The 27,895-nt window shown below is 40.9% G+C and overlaps 1 protein-coding gene across 11 annotated transcripts in view; it reads right to left on the bottom strand.

Annotated features, from left to right (window-relative positions):
* LOC112259592 (disco-interacting protein 2 homolog C) overlaps positions 1 to 27,637 on the bottom strand; it is a 255,580-nt gene extending 227,943 nt beyond the window's left edge. For 7 of the 11 annotated variants that reach the window (XM_042328726.1, XM_042328724.1, XM_042328734.1 and 4 more), the window contains exon 1: positions 27,245 to 27,636. In XM_042328726.1, the coding sequence (XP_042184660.1) occupies positions 27,245 to 27,323 (79 nt within the window). In that variant the 5' untranslated portion in view covers positions 27,324 to 27,636. Of the gene's footprint in view, positions 1 to 27,244 lie in introns of all 11 variants that reach the window. The other 4 variants (XM_042328721.1, XM_042328723.1, XM_042328722.1 and 1 more) reach the window with 2 other exon arrangements.
* Between the last annotated feature and the right edge of the window lie 258 nt (positions 27,638 to 27,895).

The following is a 27,895-nucleotide window of genomic DNA, read 5'->3' as shown; positions in this document are numbered from 1 at the left end:
GGCATCTGTTGTTCTGGCACTGACTGAGCACAAGGGCCGGGAGTTGAACGTGTTAACACAGAGGCAACAACTGACAAAAACAGCAGATATGGTGTCATCTGTATCTGTGAGAGCAGAGGGGAGAGAGCGAAGTGAGAGAGCAAAGTGAGAGAGCGAAGTGAGAGAGCGGAGGCTGCGTGAAGCAATGGTCATAGAGAGCAGGCGCTGGCACATGGGCAGAGTCAGAACAGCCCCTTCCCTCCCGCTCTTCCTGCCTGAGATTGTTTTGTCTGTGAGAAAAACGCAGTGCCAAGATGAACAGCGTACTAATATCCTCTGTAGTAGTAGTGAGTGGGAGGGAGGGAGGGAGTTATCTGGAGGAGTGATACTGTGATACTGCAACACTGATATCAATATGAGGCTAGCCCCCACTGACTGGTCTTGGTTCAGATAGAGAGCCAAGCTATTAGATCACAGGGATAAACATGGCCATTGTCTGGGATGATGCAATAATGGGAAATGTGATCGATTAAAGAACTCGCACACACAAAGACCACAAATGGTCGACACATTATCAGGTTGCTACCCAAATGGTACCCTATTCCCTACATAGTGCACTACTTTTGACCAGAGCCCTTTAAAAGGAATAGGGTATAATTTGGGTTGCATCCCCAGTCATTCTAGGTACCCAAGCACCCTCAGTTACCTGGGAATGTGGGAAAACAAAACAAACCACGAGAGCTGTGTAACCTTAAGACATTATTTACTCTGGTTATCGATAGTTACATGTCGCAATATTATTTTTGGATGATAGTATAGCAATATTAGCGTTAGTTGGCTGTACCTGCACCAAAACGCCAGTATTTTTCATCCTATCGTTTGTTCTCCATGTTCTTATTAAGTAGTCAACCAACATGTTGTTTTCGGTACTTTTATTTCCCTGATCAAAACTCGTTTTCTCATGCGCTCTCGTGTGCTCTCCGCGGCTGATATACATAGCAATATGTTTGGAACGCCAAATCGACGTATCGAATCGCAATACTTATAGAACCGTGAGAATCGCAATCCATATTGTATCGGCGGCACTGAAGTATCGCGATAATATCGTACTGTGAGGTCCCTGGCAATTTCACATCCCTTAAAACTGTTTAAAATTAGCCTTACATGACAACATGAGCAGTGTGGATTTGATCTACTCTCTCTGACTGGGTTTATTTCCAGGCCTCCCTCGAAACGTTGAGCGAGGAGGATGTCCACAAAACATCAATCCTCATGACCCAGTTAGCATGGCCTTATATAATTTTTACGTTTAGCACAGACCGTTCTAACCAACCCCAGCCAACTCCAGAACGGCCAAACCGGCCAAGCTCACATAAAAAGACCAGATGTGGGTCACTAAGGTTTCCCCTAACTTGAGGGGTGAAAATACCTGGTTTTCACAGAGTCCACTGCTGTATGAGGGGGAGGCCTTCTATGAGAGGGTATTCACTTGTTTTGAGACACTTCAGACGTAGGCGCTCAGTAGAAATTTGATTCAAAAGGGAGGATATGATTCAAGTGTTGCTCAATGAGCTCAAATGGGAGCATGAAATGCACCAGCCAACATTATCGTAACGGAGCTCCTCGAGTTTCCCAATCTGTTGCACAAGAAGACTTGTTGTTGCATGACTGGGTCAAAGGAGGATGAATAACTGATATTAATATTAAAAAACACACATTTCAAGCCTGCATTTGTTTTTGTTTTTGTTTAAAAAAAAATCATCTTAAAGGAGGGAAAGGGATATGATTTGAACATATTTCCTGAACATAATGTCCACTGTCAGATCAGAAAGTAGCTTCTCAACGCTCACTGACTGAGGTCACTTTGTTTCATGTTGGCATTGATCACATTTACTGGAAATCTGCGTTCTGGTGATGGAGCTCAAGCAATGACAGAAAAATGCAAATAAGCCTCATTCAGGCTTAAAACATCAAGAGTAAAAAGGTAGTGGCAGCATTTAATTTCACTTTGCTATGTGATGATGATGCAGTAAGAATACTCTGAGATGAAAATAACAGAGAGGGGAGAAAGAACACACACATGCCAAAACTGCACCGCCATACAAGATCAACACCTGGTAGGTTCAGAGGAAATTGTCCTTTTGTCTTAGGACGGCTACTTATTTTCCTACAGAAGACCATTTTATTTACATATTTAAAAGATGCCATCTGGAGTACTGTAAACCAACGCCCGGTGAGGCGGCTTGGCGCCTCTCCAAACTACCAACTGTCAGGTCGGATGTATAACATATTTTGAAAAGGTTCAAAGTCAGAGTGAAGCAGAGAGCGCGCAGAGGTTTAGCTTTTGGAAAAGACAGCTTTGCTCAGTCTCTTTACCTCGATCAGTACTGGCAACGCTCTCACTGGGAAAGCTGATGCAAAGCCAACAGTTCCAAGACAATTTGGAGAAAGGCTGGACTTTTAGGGCAGCTAGCATTACGAAAGCTTTTCTAACAGTGTCGGAGGGCTTCCCATTGAGTTTGAGCTTGTTCAAAAACCCAACATTAAGAATGCTATTGCTGATCTCTCCCCAACACCACCATAATTGAGCAGCCACATTTGATACTGTGATTTCATGCTTTGCTACTTCAGTTTATTGAATAGGCCCTAAATGTAAAAGCATAATCAATTATGTACAAATTTGCATTCCAGGAAGGACGACAGTGTGGTCTCTAACGGAAAACATTTAGCAGCACGGAGCTAATTTATCAGGGTGCTTTCCTGGCGGCCGTTTCCATCGACGTTCCAAAACCTTTATCACCCAATGTACTGTGAAGCAAACAGGAAGCCCAAATTCTAAACCACACAGCCCTAAGTTAGCTCCAGGCAGCAAGATCGAGAACCATTTATGTTTAGTGCACAATACCACAGTTATCCACTTCATTTGATTTTTTAAATATAATTTTTGGGGATGGTAAAACGTTTTCAGTGTCAAATTAAACGACTGAAACCAAAATTCTAGGAACTTTCAATAAATTCCCTGGTTTTAGGATACCGCATTCACAGGTATTCCCTCCTGATTCTGGTAAACCTCCAACCTTGACTTCTGGAAAACCAGGGAATTTCTAGAATTGATAATGGAGCTATATATATATATATTTGATTTTTTTGTTTAAAAAAGATCTTTAACTAAACAGAATCAAAAATTCCCACAATGTCATGGCATGATTTTGTTACAATGTTTGAGTCGCTCAGACAGCAAAATAACTAGTGTTGTCATGATACCTGATTTTTAACTTAGATACCGATACCAGGTTTAGTACCACAATGCAATCACGATTCTTGATATCCATGACAAAAAAAGAAGGCGTATTAGCCAAAGTCATAGAATGGCACTTGATTCAGACAGAAACTCAGCTACTGCTCTGTTCAATTGTTGGACATATTTTGAGTTCAATATCATTACATTGCTTTTTTCACATCAACATTTTTCAGAGACAGCAATGTATGCATTAATGAACAATCAATTTGACTTTGTTTTTACCCATCTAACTTCAAAAACAAAATAATGCATTTATTTTAATGGTAAATCTATTGATAAACTGGTTAAATCAAGCTGTAGCCAAGGCATATCCACAACACAAGTCAATGCATCTTCAATAGGAGTGGGTGCATGGATTGAGTTACTGAGCTTGTTTTGGCTGGTTTCATTGGGCTACAGATGACAATCTGTTTCCCTTCCATTTGGGACTTATTTTATTGTACTGATCAACATATGCAAAGAAGTAGCTTATTTCATAAAAACGTGCGCTCTCTTTAAACAGTAATGACGTCATTCATGAGGCAAGAGAGGGGGGCGGCCAGTCAGAGCAGTCAGTTCGCTGAGGGGAATTATCATCTTTGGGAGAGGCGTGAGAGAGACCGAATAAGGGAATTCATCAAATGTTTTTGTGGCAATCAGCTTTGAAATCAGCATATTTAGCGTTATGGTTTGCATATATTATCACAAACAAAGTACAAGGGTAGTGAATTGATGTTAACTTTAGCAGTCAGCTAGCTAGGAAAGTTGGCCTACAAATCTAGAAGCTACCTGGCATTGTAAAGTGTTCTAGCCTGTATGGACATTGTTTTGCGAACAGTATTTAAGTTGAATCATTTCTACATGCCGTGTCACATTATTCAAATGTGTTAACTTATGTGCAGCATGAGTGGGGAGCTAACATGATGCAGCCAAGACTCCCAGTGCAGGCTAGCAATGAGTAAGTGAAGCAGGCATAGTGCGCGCGACAAAAGGGTCGGCTGCGCTGGTAGACCAGCTTGAGCCGTGAGACACATTTGAAAGAAGTACCAAAAGTAACACAAATTCTAGAACTGAAAAAGTACCGAAGTTCCGGTATACCGTGCAACAGTAACAGGAACACTGCATAAGCCATAGCAAAATGTGTCGAATTGCAGGAAATTTGCTTTAAAACGCCTCTAAAAGTTTGTTCGTAGAGCGCACCATTTGCCACGCCCACTACCACACACCCCTTCACTAACTTTGCCACCTCTGCTGAAAAATCCTAGGGGAAACACTGGATGTAACTCATCATTTCACGTAAACTCTTACAGATTGCCTTGTGTTGCTTTAAAGAAGAAGAATCATTCTACTGTAACCCACAGAGAAAGCTTTTAGAATTTGTCAACTTTCCTTCTGAGCGCTGAGATTTGCTTCATCTTAATGTGATGTGGGATGTGTGGCTCTTGGAACGGGCCTTTGCGGTATTAATCTGTTTCTAACAGTAAGCCTACAGGAAAAGTAGGTCATACACTAAGCATAGGAGAAAGTAAGCAATGACACCACCATGCATGAGGCATAGATTGGCTGAGTGAGGATATCCGATACAGCTGCAGATGTGTTCTTTCTCAGCTCTTGCCAACCAACAATACTACATACTGGAGCTCAATCCACACAACAAAACATCCCAGAAGAGGGGAAGAAGAGAAAGAGGAGCATAATAAAGGGTGTTTATTCCAGTCCTCTGTCTGAGGTAACAAAGGTCCACTGTTCAGTAGAAGGGGATAATGTCTTCAACCACCAGGCAGCAAAAGAAAGTTTCAAATAGAGACTCTACTGACATCGTGATGTCATCAGAAGAGTTAAGTTGGATATCTTTCAGGGGATCCCAATAACATTCAGCCATGAGCGGATGGCCGGGGTGCCGGAACACGAACACACACACACACACACACACACACACACACACACAGTACCAGTCAAAAGTTTGGACACACCTACTCATTCTTTATTTTTACTATTTTCTACATTTTAGAATAATACTGAAGGCATCAAAACTATGAAATAACACTTATGGTATGTAATAACCAGAAAAGTGTTGAACAAATCCAAATCCAAATGTATTTTAGATTTTAGATTCTTCAAAGTAGCCACCCTTTGCCTTAATGACAACTTTGAGCACTCTTGGCATTCTCTCAACCAACTTCATGAGGTAGTCAGTCACCTGGAATGCATTTCAATTAACAGGGGTGCCTTATTAATTTTGGGAATTTTTTCCTACATAATTAATTTGAGCCAGTCAGTTGTGTTGTGACAAGGTAGGGGTGGTATACAGAAAATAGCCCTATTTGGTAAAAGACCAAGTCCATATTATGGCAAGAACAGCTCAAATAAACAAAGAGAAATGATAGTCCATCATTACTTCAAGACATGAAGGTCAGTCAATGTGGTAAATTGTGTGCAGTCGCAAAAACCATCAAGCACTATGATGAAACTGGCTCTCATGAGGACCGCCACAGAAAAGGAAGAACCAGAGTTACCTCTGCTACAGAGGATAAGTTCATTAGAGTTACCAGCCTCAGATTGCAGCCCAAATAAATGCTTCACAGAGTTCAAGTAACAGACACATCAACTATTCAGCAGTAACTCTGGGTCTCCACTACTAAAGGGCACCAATAAGAAGAAGAGACTTTCTTGTGCCAAGAAACATTGGTCAATAGACCGGTGGAAATCTGCTCTTTTGGTCTGATGAGTCCAAATTTGAGATTTTTGGTTCCAACCGCCGTGTCTTTGTGAGACACAGGGGAGGTAAGCGGATGATCTCTGCATGTGTGGTTCCCACCGTGAAGCATGAAGTAGATGGTGTGATGATGTGGGGGTGCTTTGCTCGTGACACAATCTGATTTATTTAGAATTCAAGGCACAAATAACCAGCATTGCTACCACAGCATTCTTCAGCGATACGCCATCCCATCTGGTTTGCGCTATCATTTGATTTTCAACAGGACAATGACCCAAAACACACCTCCAGGCTGTGTAAGGGGTATTTGACCAAGCGGGAGAGTGATGGAGTGCTGTATCAGATGACCTGGCGTCCACAATCACCCGACCTCAACCCAATTGAGATGGTTTGGGATGAATAGGACCGCAGAGGGAAGGAAAAGCAGTCAACAAGTGCTTAGCATGTGTGGGATTTCCTTTAAAGACTGTTGGAAAAAGCATTCCAGGTGAAGCTGGTTGAGAGAATGCCAAGAGTGTGCAAAGCTGTCAAGGCAAAGGGTGACTACTTTGAAGAATCCCAAATATATTTAGATTTTTTGAATACTTTTTTGCTTACTACATGAATACTTACTACATGATTCCATAGGTGTTATTTCATAGTTGATGTATTCACTATTCTACAATGTAGAAAACCTTTGACTGGTACTTCATTCTTCTGAATTGACATACACTCTAGCACAGAGAGCATAGTGTAATTCTGAGATGCTTTTAGGCTACTTGATAACATGGTTTCACAAGCTAGATTGTGTTTTCTGTGTTTCTGTCTACCACTAATAATTCTCTTAAGTGGAACTAAACCCATAATAACTCCATCTTTTTTTGACCCCCTCCATGCCTCATTCCCTGTCTGATCCCTCAAATAAAACATGGAACACCTTTTGTTTTGCCTGGTAGGAAACCGTTTTAATAGAAACCCGTGTTTGGGATAGGGTGGAGCGTTAAAGGCCATGTAGGGACATTCCCATTCCTTTCATTGGGGAACGTTTACTACTTCATTGCCACACAGGCACTAGTAAAAGCATGGGATGCGTTCCAAATGGCACAACAATTTTATTTTGCTTGATTCATTCTCTACTTGCTTTGAAGCCAGCATATTGCAAGGGCTCATCATTTAAAGTGGGCTCTCTGGGGTGAGAGAATCCAGCACTCCCCAACTGTGAAAATAAGTACTGCAACCATGGCCTTATCCCAACATTCAAAACATGGAGATGACAAATGCCTCAGATTCTGCATTTCCCTTTTTATGAGATCCCATCCCATTGTATAGGTGAGGTTAGTTTACAGTTCCAATGATTACCCTGCCTCCCCCACTCTCCCCAACGGCCATGATTAATAATTTCATTTCCTTGTTCGAGTAATCTCCTACAGACCTCCCACAGCTCAACCAAACTCAGTTAATAATTACATTTTAACCAAATGTTTTGTCTGGGACCTTAAAGAACAACATATACTGTTTTTAATAGGGCAGTGTGACACAATCCCAACATGGAGTGTTCATAGAGCTCAGTGTAGATGAGCTCAAACCTTTGCCCGTCCAGACAGTTGCAGGCTGTATTGCACAAGATACTGATTCAGTTTAAATAGGTCTGAATCTAATAAAGCTGAACTACTCTCTCAGCGATGGCTGCAGGATGCGTCCCAAATGGCACCCTAGGCAATAATGTGCCATTCGGGACAAAGTCTCTGTGAGGTCCACGGAGAACTTCCACTCCTCTCGGAACAGAGTTCAAGTAGCAGACATCATCATCAACTGTTCAGAGGAGAATGCGTGAATCAGACCTTCATGGTCAAACTCCTTAAAGACTTAAAAAAGGATTCCTCATGAAGCTGGTTGAGAGAATGCCAAGTGTGCAAAGCTGTCATCAAGGCAAAGGGTGGCTACTTTGAAGAATCCCAAATATATTTTAATTTGTTTAAAGAATTTTTGGTTACTACATGATTCCAGATGTTTATTTCATAGTTTTGATGTCTTCTACAATGTAGAAAATAGTACAAATTAATCAAAACCCCAGAATGAGTTGGTTATAACTTTTAACTGGTACTATATACACTACCGTTCAAAAGTTTGGGGTCACAGAAATTTCCTTGTTTTTGAATGAAAAACACGTTTTTGGTCCATTAAAATAACATCAAATTTATCAGAAATACAGTGTAGACATTGTTAATGTTGTAAATGACTATTGAATCTGGAAAAGGCTGCTTTTTTTATGGAATCTCTACATAGGCATACAGAAGCCCATTATCAGCAACCATCACTCCTGTGTTCCAATGGCATGTTGTGTTAGCTAATCCAAGTTTATCATTTTAAAAGGCTAATTGATCATTAGAAAACCCTTTTGCAATTATTTTAGCACAGCTGTAAACTGTTGTTCTGATTAAAGAAGCAATAAAACTGGACTTCTTTAGACTATTGGAGTATCTGGAGCATCAGCATTTGTGGTTTCAATTACAGGCTCAAAATGGCTAGAAACAAAGAACTTTCTTCTGAAACTAGTCTGGCTATTCTTGTTCTGAGAAATGAAGGCTATTCCATGTGAGAAATTGCCAAGAAACTGAAGAAGCCCAGCATCCCGGAATCGCCTCCTCACTGTTGACGTTGAGACTGGTGTTTTGCGGGTACTATTTAATGAAGCTGCCAGTTGAGGATTTGTGAGGCGTCTATTTCTCAAACAGGGTGGCATGAGAAATGTCTGAATTTAAATATGAGACTTGCCTGAAAAGCAAAATAGTGTAAATGCCTGCCAACAACAACCAACGTCTTTATAGACTAGGTGATATAACATAAAGCAGACACACAATTACAAAGATCGAAGAATCATACATTTGGCCAATTAATTGTGGAGTCAGGAATACAATATTTATAGCTCCGTGTTCCTGATCGTTTCAGCCAGTTTTGCATTGAGCTGGGTATCCAGCCATTTACATCAGAACAGTCATGTCGTATAAACTACCAAACAGCGGTCTGGACCAATGAAAATTATAGGATTTAGAAACGCTCACTTGGAGATGGGACAGACTTAAACCCCTGCATACCCAGGCTGTGGTTAGGGGTGGCAGGTAGGTAGTAGGGATGGAAAGATTCAGCGATACATATCGGTCCACAGTTCAATTGTTTAAGATACAAGTGCATCAGGCCGGAGGGAGCCCAAACCGATCATATAGTGGTCAGAAAACAAATTCAAAAGCCATGAATCGCAAGCTCACATTTTGTTTCTCATATCATTGTGACTGAATTGATGAGTCCTCTCCTTCAGTTCAGTAGCCCATCTAACATTATGTATGTAACTGTGTATGACGGTCAGTTAGGGTTGCACATTTTGGGAAATATTCAGAGGTGGAAACTTTCCGTGGGAATTAACGGGAATATGCAAATTAACATTAATACCATTTAAAATGTAGATGTTGTTTGCATTTGATATATTTACCATATTATATGGAGACAGAAACATAAATCTTTTACCTCATCATAAGTAGACATAATTGCAAATGATTAAATCCCTTCTATAGAAAAAAGAAAACAATTTAGTTACAAATTGAACTTTAATTAAATAAGTTGACTTTTCACATGGGATGATTTCACTGAACAACAAAAGAAAGGGAATATTGAATGATCCATCGGATCTCCCAAAAACGTTTTCAACATACATCTGTAAAATGATAGACTAGAAACGAAAGTTTTGGTTGTCTTCCTCTCAGGCTTCCATGTCTTCTCCCTGGACCTCCTCAATGTCCACCTCCTCAATGTCCACGTCTTGAACATCAGACTCTGAGACCTCATCTTCAGTGTCACTTTCCAACCTTGTTGAGGATGGTTCGTTGTCAGGTTCATAAAGCCTCAAATTTTCCCGGATGGCCACCAATTTTTCAACCCTTGTATTGGTCAGCCTGTTACATGTTTTGGTGTGTGTTCCCAAACAAGGACCAGTTGCATTCTGAGATGGCTGATGTTAGTGGGATTTGGAGGATGATGGAGGCAACAGGGGAATGAGCCTCATTTCTGGCCCTTTGCAACCCTACTGTCAGATAACAGCTGCTCAAGCCAACGAGAGGTAGGCCTTAGGGTTGGGCAGTATCCAGATATTCATGCTGTTTCTGTATCATACAGGGGGATACGGTATTACCGGATACTTAAATATTTTAAACAATTTGATACACAAAACTATTTAGGCAACAAGGTTCTTGATCCAGGAGGGGATTGAATGTCCAGTCTGGGTTCCAGTCTTTTTTATTAACATTCCACTCCTTGCCACTCCAGGTCATTGCCAACGAGACTTTCGGCAATCTCAACGTTCAATATGCAGCTGGATTTACAGCAATGCTCATTGGTTATTGGAAATAACATCTACAATTAAGAAGAAGCTTGATCATGACATCTAGCTACTTAGCGAACCAAATGCAAAGCTGGCGCTCTGAGCTGGAGATACTTTGATACATGTTACATTTCTTATACTTATCGTATAGTTATAAGCAGTGGTGTAGCACACAACCCCGCAGCCCCCGGTGCCTATCCCTGTTCTAGAGGTATTTGTACATCTGCGTGGCACCGTCAGCCAGTGTTGTGTTTGAGGGCCTTCTACACCGTCAGACAAGGGCTAAGGATTCATTAAATCATTTTAATTCTGTTATTCTTTTCAATTATATTCTGATTTAATCTCTTCAGGTTTTTGTTGGAAAGGGTTAACACTGAACGGAAAAAAAGATCCAATCAGGATTTTTCTTTGGTGTCTTTGGGTAAATAAATCTAGCCAGCTAGAAATCAGACACTAGATAGAAGCATCTGACATTCAACTGTATTAGGGCAGAATTTTGGAATGACTTTGGAATCAACCAATCACATTTTGACTTTACAAAAACGTATGGAAAAGTCTGCCTTCGAAGGCCAAAAGGTCACTGAGTAATAGCGAGCAGTAGTTTTCCCATGGTCTAGCTAGCTAGCTTTTGTTGGTTGTAGGCTTGCAGCAGCTGTAGCAGGTGTACCAATGATCATCATCTGGTTAGTGGAACTGTGTTAATTGCAGCTCGCTTGCTGTTAGGTATCTCTATGAAAATAACTTGTGTGTTAAACATTGTTGCATTTAAACTCTAGATCAGCTTTACTTTGTGAGCTGAATGTGAATTTTCTGTGTGAGTGGAAAGCCCAAAGCTCGCCTCAGCCTCAGGCCGGTTTTATTCAGTTGGGAGCATTAAGTAATGCTATGTTTGTTCATTTTCTTGATTTTTGAGTTTGGCACAACGTGTTGGAAGAATTTGCCCCCCACTTAAGGCCTAGGTCTAATCGCCATGGTTCGCCACTGCGCAAACATGTTTATAATAGATATAAAGACTTATAATTCCCCCCCGGTCACCCCTTACTAGTAGTGAGTCTGCAACTTTCAAACAATTTCCCCAACTCTTCCCTACCAGTGATTCATGGAAATTCTGACGAGCGTGACAAAGTTTGAGATTTTAACGAAAGTAAAGAACAACAATGTTAAGTAAAGTAGGAGACCCAGGTTTCAATAGGCAATAAGATCATGTTTCATGAAAGGTGTGCACACACACACACACACACACACTCTACCAGTCAAAAGTTGACATAAACCCTTGAATGAGTAGGTTTCTTTATTTTTACTATTTTCTACATTGTAGAATAATAGTGGACATCAAAACTATGGATTAACACACATGGAACCCCAAAAAAAGTGTTAAACAAATCTAAATATATTTTATATTCTTCAAAGTAGCCACATTTTGCCTTGACAGCTTTGCCCACGCTTGGCATTCTCTCAACCAGCTTCATGAGGTACTCACCTGGAATGCATTTCAATTAACAGGTGTGTCTTGTTAGAAGTTAATTTGTGGAATTTCTTACCTTCTTAAATGCGTTTGAGCCAATCAGTTGTGTTGTGACAAGGTAGGGGAGGTATACAGAAGATAGCCCTATTTGGTAAAAGACCAGGTCCATCATCACCAAGACAGGAAGGTCAGTCAATATGGAAAATTTCAAGAACTTTGAAAGTTTCTTCAAATGCAGTCGCAAAAACCATCAAGCGCTAGGATGAAACTGGCTCTCATGAGGACCACCACAGGAATGGAAGACCCAGAGTTACCTCTGCTGCAGAGGATAAGTTCATTATAGTTATGAGCCTCAGAAATTGCAGCCCAAATAAATGCTTCACAGAGTTGAAGTAACAGACACATCTCAATATCAACTGTTCAGAGGAGACTGAGTGAATAAAGGACTTCATGGTCGAAATGCTGCAAAGAAACCACTACTAAAGGACACCAATAATAATAAGAGACTTGCTTGGGCCAAGAAACACAAGCAATGGACATTAGACCGGTGGCAATCTGTCCTTTGGTCTGATTGAGTCCAAATTTGAGATTTTTAGTTCCAACCGCCGTGTCTTTGTGAGACGCAGAGTAGGTAAACGGATGAACTCCGCATGTGTGGTTCCCACAGTGCAGCATGGAGGAGGAGGCAGAGTAGAAAAATCTATCACACACCGAGACAAGACCCATACACCTAATGTGGTCTCGAGATCAGACTCAAGACCGAAACCCTGCCGTCAGCATTCAGATGCTTGTTAAATGGCTTTCGCAATGTCAAATCACAGGCTTTATTAGTGAGTGACAACATATGCAATTTGTTGGATCATTGATACCATTATCAAATGTGCTGTAGAAATGTTTCAAATGTGTCAACTCACATCCAACTGCTGATTGGGGTTTTCAATCATTCAGATTTGTTTTTTTATTGTTTTAGGTTCACCTTAAAAACATTTTTGGTAGTTTTGTTTTAAAAATAATGTATTTGGTCATTTTTACATTAACAGGGTAATTTCATAAAGGACATCAATTATTTTGGTGAGCTGTGCATGGGTCGCAATCATTGGTCAGAGCGGGAGAAGTCTCCGTACAATTCCAAATGGTCTAAAATATCGTTTTTTGAGAAATATTGACATAATACTAGCTCAAAACATTTCTTTCTTTTTTTAATCAGGGGGTGATTTCACGTAAAAAGTGGGGGGACAAAAGCATAAATTGCCCCCACCCCTAATCTGATAGTGGGGTGGTAAAGGCTCAGCCTGCCCTATGGCTCAGCCCAGGTGCCTACACACACACACACACCTAACAGAGGGCCACTCAGTTTAGAGGAGTAATCTAAGACAGATCCAGCTCAGAGAGGCCCAGCTCAGAGAGGCCCAGGTCCTATACTCACAACAGAAGCAGATATTAATTTATTTAAAATGGAAAATTGATGTGTTCATGCAAAACAAAAAGTACATTGAATCATATCAATTAGTTTCCCTAATCAAACCCGAATCACATCGAAGCGTTTCAAACTAAAAATGAACCCTTCCTGCATCGTATCGGAGCCAATGTATCATGAAAGGAGCGATGCAAATTCCTAGGTAGGGAAGACCAGTAATAGACCTTTTAGGAATTTTCACCACACAAAGACATTCCAGCTAGTCTACATGTTTGTCATCAGCTGTCATACTTCACATGCTTGAAGGCAGCCTTTGGAGGCAATGGTGTAAATATTCATTTCCCCTCTCTGCCAGGGGAGAGAACAACAAATCTGAGGGCTCACTGAAATGTCAGATGGTGAACAACAGTCATTTGTTTGGCTTTGACAGCATTCTGGACATAGACGGGTTGACATGCTCTAATACAGGAGGAGGAGGTGGTGGTGATAGTGGTTGGGGTCTGAGTAATTTCTGAAGGCACTGTATAGTAAAATACAGTATACCGCCCAGCCCTACCAACAGTACCATGTCTGAAGTTAAATGACGGACAAGTCTTCAGAATCAATTGTGACTTAAATACTGGCTATGAAACATCTGTAAGAAGGGGACTAAGAGAGAAAGTCCTTACCCCATATGATCTGACTTACAATTCATGTATTATGTAACCATGACTGGGAATCAATAAACGTTACTATTCTAAATCAAATGGGAATGTCACTTCTGGTGGTTTATGGTTGTACTGAACATAACTGCTGAAAATCCTGTTCATTCAATGGTGAGGCACGGACAGTAAAACGCAAAACCTCAAATGTATAACTAAAGCCTCTAGAAGACCAGAGAATACTTTCAGGCGACGCAGTCTCCGAGACCCTGGCATTGCATGTCATTTTCACAAGCAAGCATCAACTCAACAAGACACCGGAGTGTCCTTAACATGACACAACCTCTGTGCCATCTAGGAGGGGCAGTGCCATCATCACTCTCAACTTTCCCCACGAGTCACCCACAGCCAAGGAGGGAGGAGGAAAAAGCCATTGCTATGGCAACTGCCACTCCAAAAGCAAGAGCAGCAGGGACATGGGGGGGGTCTGGCTGAATCAGATACAGTCGCAAATGGCACACTATTCCTTATATCGTGCACTACTTTTGACCAGAGCCCTATGATCCCTGGTCGAAAGTAGTGCACTACAAAAGGAAATAGGGTGCCATTTGGGACACAGACAGTGAAAGCCAAGACTGAAAGATCAGGACGATGAAAACAAATATAGCCAGACATCTACAGGTTGGCTACTAGAAAGGGAGTGATGATGTCGTAAGGTTTCTATTGACCTTTACTGTGGACCTTGACCCTAGCCTGTCATAACTCATTCTCTATGATAAACAGTGAACACTGACATGCCTTCTCTTTGTATCTATGAGTGACTATCCGTGACATGCCTAGTAGCATTCACTGTGACCGTCGCAGGTATGCTGGTGTGTGTCCTTATCATTAGGGCAACGCGATAGAGAAGTGAGCACTTACGCCATTATTGGCACGTTTTAAAATCATCACGTCTCTAAAGGAGGGGCAGCTAACCTGCCATAATCTCAATCCAAAGGTCTTGGCTGCACCTGATTTTGATCCCAACTGAAAACTGCCAGAGAGAAGGCAGAGTGTCATCATAACTCAGCACCAGGCCCACACATTATGGCACTTTGACTCGCAACTGTGACATATTCTGTGAAATGCCACGGATAGAATTAAACATTCAAACAGAGTGAGAGCAAGGCTGTACGACACACTAGGGAGGCTGCCAAAATAAATCAAGGTCATTTTATCCACCGTCGCCCTCCACAATATTATTCTGTTTTCATAAAATAGAATTTTGAGTTGCTTGCTTTTAAAAATGAAGAGTAGAAATGCACTTCACTTAGACAAAGAGGAGAAATGTCAGATTTTATCCAGAACAAAATAAAGCACTGTTCTTTATAACCACGACTATGAGATATTCTCTATTTTCCTTGGCTACTGTATAAATTGATCTGCAGGGTAATTCTCTCTGAATTGATGCATTCCAAATAAAGTGCATTAGACATATCTAAAGTATTGTAGCCTGCCGCATGTCGTGATGTCTTCCATACAAACAGTCAGTCAAGGGCAGGCTGACTTTCATACAGAATGCTGATGTGTATTCATTCCAACAATTCCAGGAATAAAACATAGGAGGATATGTGCCTACTCTGTGCAGACCAAGAGTCCCAAATGGCACCCTATGGGCCCCAGTCGAAAGTAGTGCACTACACAGGGAATAGGGTGCCATTTGGAATGAAACAGTAGGCCTACAGTGCCTTCAGAAAGTATTCACACCTCTTGACTTTTTCCACATTTTCTTGTGTTACAAAGTGGGATTAAAATGGATGTCAACGACCGACACAAAATACTCTGGAAAGTCAAAGTGGACGATTTCTTTTTTTATTAAAATGGAAAATCAAACATTTATATTTTTTGATTAGATAAGTATTCAAGCCCGAGTCAATACATGTTAGAATCACGAGTCTTTCTTGGTAACCCTGGGATTGTACAATATCTGCCCATTATTGTTTTTTTTTTATTCTTCAAGCTCTGTCAAGTTGGTTGTTGATCATTGCTAGAGAGCATTTAAGTCTCGCCATAGATTTAAGCCAATTTAAGTCAAAACTGTAATTAGTCCACTCAGGAACAGTCAACGTCATCTTGGTAAGCAATTGCAGTGTATATTTGGTCTGCGTTTGAGGTCCTGCTGAAAAGGTGGACGTCTCCCAGTGTCTATTGAAAAGCAGACTGAACCAGTTTTTCCTCAAGGACTTTGTCTGTGCTTAGCTCTATTCCTTTCTTTAGATCTTAAAAAACTCCATAGTCCTTCATGTACAAAATATATATTTTTTGACATTTTTTTAGCAGTTTTACTTTAGTGCCTTTTTCCAAATCGGACGCATGTTTTGGAATAGTTTAATTCTGTACAGGCTTCCTTCTTTTCACTCTGTCAATTAGGTTTGTATTGTGGAGTAACTACAATGTATCCACTCTCAGTTCTCTTATCATAGCCATTTAACTGTGTAACTGTTTTAAAGTCACCATTGGCCTCATGGTGAAATCCCTGAGTAGTTTCCTTCCTCCCTGTCAACTGAGTTAGGAAGGACGTCTGTATCTTTGTAGTGACTGGGTGTATTGATATACCATCCAAAGTGTCATTAATAACTTCACCATGCTCAAAGGGATAGTCAATGTCTGCTTTTTAAATTTTTACCCATCTACCAATTGGTGCCCTTTGCGAGGCATTGGAAAACCTCCCTGGTCGTTGAATCGGTGTTTGAAATTCACTGCTCGACCTTACATATACAGTGAATTATTTTTTAATTTAATTTAACTAGGCAAGTCAGTTAAGAACAAATTCTTATTTTCAATGAAGGCATACCCCGGCCAAACCCGGATGACAGTGGGCTAATTGTGCGCTGCCCTATGGGACTTCCAATTACGGCTGGATGCGATACAGCCTGGATTCAAACCAGGGACTGTAGTGATGCCTCTTGCACTGTAATCCAGTGCCTTAGACCGCTGCGCCACTCGGGAGCCCTAAAAGTATCCAGACCCCTTCCCTTTTTCCAGCCTTATTCTAAAAATGATAAAATAAGTTTTGTTCCCCTCATCTACACACAATACATCAAAAGTACCATGCAAAAGCAGGTTTAGAAATGTTTGCACAGATAAAAAACAGAAATACCTTAATTACATAAGTATTCAGACACTTTGCTATGACACTCAAAATTGAGCTCAGGTGCATCCTGTTTCCATTTATCATCCTTTAGGTGTTTCTTCAACTTGGAGTCCACCTGTGGTAAATTAGATTGATTGGACATGATTTGGAAAGGCCTACACCTGTCTATATAAGGTCATGTCAGAGCAATAACCAAGTCATGAGGTCGAACGAATTGTCCGTAGAGCTCCAAAACAGGATTGTGTCGAGGAACAGATCTGGGGAAGGGTACCAAAAAAATGTCTGCAGGATTGAAGGGCCCCAAGAACACAGTGAACTCAATCATTCTTCAATGGAAGAAGTTTGGAACCACCAAGACTCTTCCTAGAGCTGGCCGCCCAGCCAAACTGAACAATCAGGGGAGAAGGGCATTGGTCAGAGAAGTGACCAAGAACCTAAAGGACTCTCAGGTCATGAGAAACAAGATTCTCTGGTCTGATGAAACCAAGATTGAACTCTTTGCCAGAATGCCAAGCGTCACGTCTGGAGGAAACTTGGCACCATCCCTACGGTGAAGTATGGTGGTGGCAGCATCATGCTGTGGGGATTTTTCAGAGGCAGGGACTGGGAGACTAGTCAGGATCAAGGGAAAGATGAACGGAGCAAACTACAGAGAGATCCTTGATGAAAATCTACTCCAGAGTGCTCAGGACCTCAGACTTGATGAATGTTCACCTTCCAACAGGACAACGGCCCTAAGCACACAGCCAAGACAATGCAGGAGTGGCTTTGGGACAAGTCCGAATGTCTTTGAGTGGTCAAGCCAGAGCCCGGACTTTAACCCGATCGAACATCTCTTCTGAGACCTGAAAATAGCTGTGCAGAGACGCTCCCCATCCAACCTGAGCTTGAGAGGATCTGTAGAGAAGAATGGGAGAAACTCCGCAAATACAGGTGTGCTAAGCTTGTAGCGTCATACCCAAGAAGACTCAAGGCTGTAATCGCTGCCAAAGGTGCTTTGTCATGTGTGTGTGTGTGTGTGTGTGTGTGTGTGTGTGTGTGTGTGTGTGTGTGTAGATTGAGGGGGAAAAGACAATTGAATCAATTTTAGAATAAGGCTGTTAAGTAACAACAACAAAAAGTCAAGGAGTCTGAATACTTTCCAAATGCACTGTAATTGTATGAGTACAGAGATGGGAGTCATTAAAGAAATCATGTTAAACACCATTAATGCACACAGAGTGTAGTCCAAACAACGCAACTAACTTGTTAAGGCAAGCTTAACAAACTTCAAGAGTAAAAATGTGCTTAAAGGGGTTGAAAACTTCAGTCAAATGTCAGCTTTCATATTTTATTCATTTGTAAAAATATATATATATATATATAATTCCACTTTGACATTATGGGGTATTGTGTGTAGATCAGTGACAAAATCTCCATTTAACACATTTCTCAATTCAGGCTGTAACAACAAATACTGTGTGAATACTTTCTGAAGGCACTTTATTCCATATTTCAACTGTAGGTCTATAGCTTCAAAACAGAGCAGACCGAGCTGTAATTACCAGTAGCTAGCTAGTACAGTGAGGAAAATACTTTATTTAGGGAGAGGATTCCTTGAGCTGTACGGCTTTAAAACAACAAACGTCTGAGGTCTCACAGAAACGGGCAACAGATCAGACCCAGATGTGACCAAGGAGAGGTTGGTGTATGAAACTCTAAAGGCGGGCAAAATTATCTCTACATCTCATCCCTTATGAAGAACTGGCTATTCGGGGAAATTTAACAGCACTGTCTGCACTATGACGTATCAAATTTCTGTATGTGTTAGGCTCGGGAGTTGAACAACTTCCATTTGGTGGAACCAGCGAGTGAGGTTAACCAAGTGGATAAAAGCAATTGAGTCTATTGACAGTTCAACTGTTATGCCATAGCTTTGTCAATACAGTACTGGTGTGAGAACAGGAATGAATAAATAAAATAGAAAGTGTGCAGGAGTGGACACCACATAACAATACTGAATGGTCCATCGGAGGCCATGACACTATTGGGCAATAAGTGATAAGAGTTCAGTGATTTATTAAATAAAACGAGTGCATGTGTCAAGTGCTGACCAAACATATCAGATTCCTTCAGACATTGGACAAGTAATTAACCAACCATACACGGAGTATACAAACTATTAACACCTGCTGTTTCCATGACAGACTGACCAGGTGAATCCAGGTGAAAGCTATGATCCCTTATTGATGCCACTTGTTAAAAAAAATCAGTATAGATTAAGGGGAGGACTCCGGTTAAAGAAGGATTTTTAAGCCTCGAGACACAGATTGCGTATGTGTGCCATTTAGAGGGTGAATGGGCAAGACAAAAGATTTAGGCCTCCTGAGTGGCGCAGCAGTCTAAGGCACTGTATCGCAGTGTTAAAAGGGCGTCACTACAGACCCGGGTTTGATCCCAGGCTGCGTCGCAGTCGTCTGGCACACAATTGGCACAGCGTCATCCGGGTTAGGGGAGGGTTTGGCCAGCCGGGAAGTCCTTGTCCCATCGCGCTCTAACAACTCCTTGTGGCGGACCGGGCGCATGCATAAGCCAACACGTGTCGCCAGTTGTACGGCGTTTCCTCCAATATATTGGTGCGGCTGGCTTACGGGTTAAGCGAGCAGTGTGTCAAGAAGCAGTGAGACTTGGCAGGATCGTGTTTCGGAGAACGCATAGCTCTCGACCGTCGCCTCTCCTGAGTCCGTAGGGGAGTTGCAGCTATGGGACAAAACTAACTACCAAATGGGGGAGAAAAAGGGGTAAAAAGTAAAACAAAAAATACAAATAAAATACATTTCTAAAAATAATTGAGTGCATTTTGAATGGGGTATTAGGTGCTGGGTTTCTCATGCTAAACAGTTCCGTGTGTATCAAAAATGGTCAAAAAGGATATCAAGCCAACTTGACACAACTGTGGGACGCATGAGTCAACACGTGCCAGCATCCATGTGGAACGCTTTCGACACCTTGTAGAGTCCATGCTCTGACGAATTGAGGCTGTTCTGAGGGAAAAGGGGGTTATACTCAGTGTATATTTAGTCCAACATCCCTACAGCCTCTGTAAAAAAAAAAAATATTAAACATATCAGGAGAAGATATTACATGAGCATGATTTCTTTGCCGATCTAATTGCTTTAGTTATGGCAAATTTTACTAGTGATTTGTATGTATACAGTATTAAATCCTACTACCTCCCTATTAGAGGTCGACCAATTAATCGGAATGGACAATTTTCATAACAATCAGAAATTGGTATTTTTGGACACCGATTTGACCTATTATTATTTTATTTTTTATACACCTTTATTTAACTAGGCAAGTCAGTTAAGAACACATTCTTATTTTCAATGACGGCCAAGGAACAGTTGGTTAACTGCCTTGTTCAGGGGCAGAACGGCAGCTTTGTACCTTGTCAGCTCGGGGATTCAATCTTGCAATCTTACAGTTAACTAGTCCAACGCTCTAACCACCTGATTACATTGCACTCCACGAGGAGCCTGCCTTTATTGCGAATGCAGTAACAAGCCAAGGTTAGTTGCTAGCTAGCATTAAACTTATCTTATAAAAACAATCAATCAATCATAATCACTAGTTAACTACACATGGTGGATGAGATTACTAGTTTATCTAGCGTGTCCTGCGTTGCATATAATCGATGCGGTGTGCATTCGCGAAAAAGGTCTGTCGTTGCTCCAACGTGTACCTAACCAGAAACATCAATGCCTTTCTTAAAATCAATACACAAGTATATATTTTTAAACCTGCATATTTAGTTAATATTGCCTGCTAACATGAATTTCTTTGAACTAGGAAAATTGTGTCACTTCTCTTGCAACAGAGTCAGGGTATATGCAGCAGTTTGGGCTGCCTGGCTCGTTGCAAACTGTGTGAAGACTATTTCTTCCTAACAAAGACAGCCAACTTCGCCAAACAGGGGATGATTTAACAAAAGCGCATTTGCGAAAAAAGCACAATCGTTGCACGACTGTACCTAACCATAAACACCAATGCCTTTCTTAAAATCAATACACAGAAGTATATATTTTTAAACCTGCATATTTAGCTAAAAGAAATCCAGGTTAGCGGGCAATATTAACCAGGTGAAATTGTGTCACTTCTCTTGCGTTCATTGCACGCAGAGTCAGGGTATATGCAACAGTTTGGGCCGCCTGGCTCGTTGCAAACTAATTTGCCAGAATTGTACGTAATTATGACATAACATTGAAGGTTGTGCAATGTAACAGCAATATTTAGACTTAGGGATGCCACCCGTTAGATAAAATACGGAACGGTTCCGTATTTCACTGAAAGAATAAACGTTTTGTTTTCGAAATGATAGTTTCCGGGTTTGACCATATTAATGAGCAAAGGCTTGTATTTCTGTGTGTTATTATGTTATAATTAAGTCTATGATTTGATATTTGATAGAGCAGTCTGACTGAGCGATGGTAGGCAGCAGTAGGCTCATAAGCATTCATTCAAACAGCTCTTTCGTGAAATGGCTAGCTAGTTAGCAGGGTGCTCGCTAATAGCGTTTCAAACGTCACTCGCTCTGAGACTTGGAGTAGTTGTTCCCCTTGCTCTGCAAGGGCCGCGGATTTTGTGGATCGATGGGGAACGATGCTTCGAGGGTGGCTGTTGTCGATGTGTTCGTGGTTCGAGCCCAGGTAAGGGCGAGGAGAGGGACGGAAGCTATACTGTTACACTGGCAAGACTAAAGTGCCTATAAGAACATCCAATAGTCAAAGGTATATGAAATACAAATGGTATAGAGAGAAAGTGTCCTATAAATGCTATATTAACTACAACCTAAAACCTCTTACCTTGGAATATTCAGTATTGTTGTAATTGTCATTATTACAAATTAATTAATTAATTAATCGGCATCTGCTTTTTTTGATCCTCCAATAATCGGTATCGGTGTTGAAAAATCCTAATCGGACGACCTCTAATCCCTACAGACTACAGCCTCAGTAAAACTATAAAACAGTATAAGCGCTTAGCTTGTAAATCAGTTGTCTGACAGTCAGAACCTACTTCCCAAATGGCACCCTATTCCCTTCATAGCACACTACTTTTTGAACAGCACCCTGGTCAAAAGTAGTGCACTATATAGGGAATGCATCTAGAGAATTAAACCCCTGGCTAAAATAAGCCAAGGTGCAATAAGTGGACAGCTGCTGGACTGGTTTGAGTTACCATTCACCTGACAATCAGATTAAGTCAGTCCCGACACCTGCTGACATGTTGTGCCCATGCCATGCTGACTGACCTCCGTTAATACTCTATCCACATAAAAAACATCACAAATCTCCCTGGTTTACAGCAGGAAGACTCGCACCATGGCAGGTCGTGTATGTACCTGTTTTGACCAGGATCAGATTTCCCATACCACTCCATGGTAGCATTCTTAATGCCACACTATTCCCCCATTTAGGGCACTAATTCTGACCAATAGGTAATAGGGTGCCATTTGGGAAGCAACTCCATGTGTGGAATGGCTCATTTAGGAATAATGAAACCAGGAGCAGCTTCTTCAACACTCTGTGATGTCGCTGTCTTTAAACTGAGCATACACTAAGGGCTCAGACACACCAATAGCTTTTGCTTGCCGAGAGTACTTAGCACCACTGAACATCATTTGCAAACCGAGTGCGCACCGACTTCACATGTAGAATCGCATTAAAAATGTCAGCAGTCCGACGTCTATAGTGGTTCCTAAAGCAGCGCGCTGAACGATCGGCAGACGAACGCTACATCCACATTCAGTGCGATGTGTGCGAGCCTAAAGAGAGCGTGTGAATACCATCAGCTCACATAGCACTTCTGCAATGAGTCAATGACACAGTAACCATGTTTTGCAGACCACCTAGAACCCCAACCATGGGCCATATAGCATCTCAGAGTAGGAGTGCTGATGTAGGATCAGTCCCCACTCTGTCCATGTAGGCTTTTTATTCATTGTATCCAAAAGGTAAAACTGATCCAAAAATCAGCAGTCTTACTTGGAGATGCTTGATCCATAAAGCCCAAATTAATACAAGCTGAAATGTGAGTTGAGCTGCACTATCACTAGCTACAAAGAACAAGGCATTTGCTCTCAGGAATCCCAGTCAAAAGAGGCTGATCTGTAAATATAGCTCAAAATGTGAGAGGAGGTGAATAACTATGCATCTGTCTAATAAAGCTTATAAATAATGCAGAGCACCCAACTTATTTCTGTAGAAGGCGTTTACATTTGATGCTGAATAACTCTCATAACCAAGTAGATTCCTGGTTTCTAAAACACATGAATCGGGAGCGAGTGAGTTTACCCTGTAATCGTTAGAATTATTCCACTAATTACAGCATGAGGAAATTAACTTCAACTTATATTGGTGACATAGACTACCTATCCAAAGTTACTGGTTGTCTGTTAGATGCCCTTCTCTTCCCACAAGGTTGTCCTCACAGCTATAGACTCAATTAGGCCTAGTTAAACAAGATCATATTTGAATAGACTGAGCAATGGAGATTTTTTTTAAAAAGAGAGCATTATCAACATGCCCTTATTCAAACTCAAATAACTCTGCATTTAGCCTTTGCATTTCTTTGATATTGTTATGGAACATTTTCTATGTATTTATTTTTGAATAATTGCATTGGTAAGATGCTGATGCTGTCTACACCCGCCAACTGCAACAGAGAACAGAAAAGACTGTTCAGTTTCAGTGTTCAAATCTCTGGCTGCCCAGCTATCACATAACGTTCTGAGAACCATACGTTTCTTAGAGCTTGGTGAGAAAGTGGTCGTCCTATGGTTATTTTGCATACAACCTTCCCACAATGTTCTGGGAATGGTGCAGGATAGTTGCTTGGCTTTTGAAAATTCTGAGCACATTTCAGAACTTAAAAAAAAGCTTTATATTCTTGGTATTTCATTACTTTAAAACAGAATGTTTCCCAAACATTACATTTAATTTAAATTGTGTTAATGTGCTAGGAAATTTCTCCAACCAGTTTGACATTGGTAATGTCCTCAAATATACTGAACAAAAACAACAATTTCAACTATTTTACTGAGTTACAGTTCATATAAGTAAACCTGTCAATTGAAATCAATTAATTATGCCTTAATCTATGGATTTCAAATGACTTGGTAGGGGCGCAGCCATGGGTGGGCATAGGCCCAACCACTTGGGAGTCAGGCCCATCCAAATGAGTTTTTTCCCCACAAAAGGGCTTTATTACAGACAGAAATACTCATCATCTGTCCGAGTGATTGGTCTCAGACAATCCCGCACGTGAAGAAGCCAGATGTGTAGGTCCTGGGCTGGCATGGTTACATGATCTGCGGTTGTGAGACCGGTTGGACGTACTGCCAAATTCTCTAAAACGACGATGGAGGCAGGTTATGGTAGAGAATTGAACATTAAATTCTCTGGCAGCACCTCTGGTGGACATTCCTGCAATCAGTGGCAGGTAGCCTAGTGGTTAGAGCGTTGGGCCAGGCACCGCAAGGTTGCTGGATCGACTCCCCGAGCTGACAAGGTAAAAAAATCTGCCGTTCTGCCCCTGAGCAAGGCAGTTAACCCACTGTTCCCCGGGCACTGAAGACATGGATGTTGATTTAAGGCACCACACCTCTCTTATTCAGAGGGGTTGTGTTAAATGAGAAGACACATTTCAGTTGAATGCATTCAGTTCAACTGACTAGGTATTGCAAGCTCCCTCAAAACTTCAGAGGCATTCTGTTATGTGACAAAACTGCACATTATAGAGTTGGCTTTTATTGTGCACATGTGTAATGATCATGCTGTTTAATCATCTTCTTGATATGCCGCACCTGTTAAGTGGATGGATTATCTTGGCAAAGGAGAAATGCTCACCAATAGGGATGTAAACAAATTTGTGCATATGCTTTTTTTGTGCATATGGAACATTTATGGGATCTCTTATTTCAGCTCATGAAACACGGGATAAACACTTTACATGTTGCATTTATATTTTTGTTCAGTATGCTTCCAAGTACATTAAGAAACAACGTTATTCTGTGTGAATTTCAGTACTTCCATACAAGTTCCGATTGTGTATATTTAATATTTTTTGTAAATTCTGGGAATGTTCTAAAAAATTGTGTGACTCAAGCGATGTTCTCAGAACATTCAGAGAATTTATGGTTCTCTTAGTTCTTGGCAATATTATTGGTAATGTTCTGAAATATTTATTCTACACATTGACATCAGTTAGCTTTAAATTCCATTCTCAGAACATTAAGAAAACTTTCAAGAAAAATCAAGAAAACTTTAGTAACGTTCAGAAAATGTTCTAAGAACATATATTTTTAAACATTTACATTCTGTTCTCAGCATCAACAAAACAATCTTATCTTGTGTTCAGGTGTGTTGGCCACACCTGATCTTAATGAGTGTTTGTTTCCTTTGAAATGGGGTCTGTTTGAATAGACAAAAAATGAACAGCTTTCTATGCGTAAAAAAAAAAACATGGCACGCTAGCTCCATCCTGGTGGAGCAGTGGACCAATTCCAGGGATAGACAGGTTGCTTGTTTAGCAACAAAACCTACGCATGCGCAACTATGGGAAAAACAGATGGGGTTGGCTTAGATTCTTGACAACATATATAAACTATATTTAATCTCCAATGTTTATTAAAAACAAATTAATTTTCCCAATGAGCACTTGTCTCAAATATATTGTTACTGTTGTTGGTTAGCTAGCTAGCAAATTGTGGTTATATTAGCATATATGTGACATCAATCAAAACAACTCAATACAAGACATGGTATCAAGAACTAAATAAAACTAGCTGAAACAAGCCACCTATGACTTCCCACGTGACAGTTTCTTGACATTGTTGCTAGCTATCTGGCCACACAGAATCACAACAGATTTCTACCCCATTGAATCACAAGCGTTGTTTTTCCGTGAAGTTGTCAGCTAACCCGTCTATAGAGAAAAGAAGATCGTGGGTTCGAATCTCACTGATGCAGTGTCACAATAAATAAAATAAACAGTTTGCATGATTAATGCCTAAGCAAATTCATTTCATGTGTCCTTCTGTATCTGTGCTTGGAGTTATTGTTTTTTAACCAAAATAAGATAGCAGTGTTATTAAGTCATTCTGTGAATGTTTTAGGAAGTTATTCAAAAATCTTTAATGAACCTTTATATTTCATTCTTAAGTGTTTATTTAAAGTTGTCATAACACTTTCACAACATTTAAAGAAGATTCTCAGAATGTTATTAAAAAATACCTTCAAATAATCTATCATTTCAGTTCTCAGAGTTAATAAAACCTCCCAGGAAAACGTTCAGGAAACCAAAGTAAAACGTTCTCAGAACCTCCCTGCAACCTAAAAATGTATGTTCAAAAAACATGGGAAATGTTCACCTCTGTTCTCTGAATCGTTTAAAACCCGTTCCGTTTTACCAATCAGGAAACGTACAGCTTCGTCCTCACAATCAATGTGAAACCAAAAACATACGTTCCCACAACATTCAAGGAACCAAATGTGCTAGCTGGGTGAGCTCTCCAAATAAACAGGATACTTGCTCAATGCTCACGCCTCCCCATGAGAAACTAGAAAAACATTGCTAACGGCTCCGGCACCCGAAACGACACTCAGTGTCCGTTACAATTTAGGCCTCTAACAAATTTGAAAGAACATGTCAAATTGCAAGACCATAGACTGTAGGATAGTTGAGTCCATGGTCAATTTGACAAGCAAAATAATGAGAATCAATGTGTTTTTCTGTCTGCAAAAGCCACTTTGAAATTCTAAAATGTAATGATAAACGTGACGTTTAGACAACACTGATAGAATTAAAAGTGGGCTACTTTGTAGCGCCGAAAAATATGTAGGCCTATTCCTCATCATTTAGTTCGCGACAATTCCTTGAATCAATCAACAAAATTCCATCAGTTGATACATTTGACACTGATATCAATTTTGTATTGGCTTCTTGATTTGTCACAATGTTTATATTTCTAATATGCGACATCTGATTAGAACACAGTGCACTCTGTGGTGTGATACAAAAGTACAACGAATCTGATATTATGTAGCCAGCAAATAATCGTGATATTGCTCCGCATGAATTTGCGGCAGCACTCTGCTCATTGAATGCTCTATTTCCTTCCATTAATTCCCACACCGCTTTTATCAGCAGGAATGAATGTCAGTTACTCGGCCAATTCTGCTAAACATAACTATAACCTGGTGATAGTAAATATGTATTACCCTCTGATAACTCCAGTTCCAGCTCTGCAAGTCTGGTTCGCACCTCCAAAGGAAGGGGTAACGTATCACGGTCCGCCATTCTGCTTTAAAATTACTTGGCTTTCTCTTCTCTTCTTCTCACTGAGTCCAGTAAAGTGTTTCAACACTGTCCTTTCTCCACAGAGCGCCGATGCATTGGGCAAAAGAGGAGCGACTTGAGTATGAAATAGAAATGCGGAAAGTGTTTAGGCGAATATCGCTCGGCTCGCGTCTTTATTCAAGTCCCGCCATGGTTGGTTGTCCCTCTATTAAGAAAAGGTACTGCTGCTGTAATTCCAATGTCTGAAAGTGCAACTGAGGGATACTCAACCAACGTTGCCTCCAGTTTCTAGTACTGCGTGGTCTCACTACTCTGTGCTGTCACACATTCACGTGATGCTTGAGACACAAGAGCCCACATTCGAACCCTGTGGAGGGCGCCAAATGTCCACTTTAAGAACTGGTCGAAGAATTACCCCCTCCATGCAGAAGAATGACGGTTGAACATCACTGGCCCGGTTGAACATCACTGACTGTTCCAAAGAGCATTCAAATATTAAACATTTTGACCAGCCCCCCCCACAAGTATACAGTACCAGTCAAAGGTTTGGAGACACCTACTCATTCCAGGAT

The sequence above is a fragment of the Oncorhynchus tshawytscha genome, linkage group LG10 (genome assembly GCF_018296145.1).
Source record: "Oncorhynchus tshawytscha isolate Ot180627B linkage group LG10, Otsh_v2.0, whole genome shotgun sequence".
Taxonomy (NCBI): domain Eukaryota; kingdom Metazoa; phylum Chordata; class Actinopteri; order Salmoniformes; family Salmonidae; genus Oncorhynchus; species Oncorhynchus tshawytscha.
Note: the sequence above shows the minus strand (reverse complement) of the source record. Positions and strands in the feature narration are given on the sequence as shown.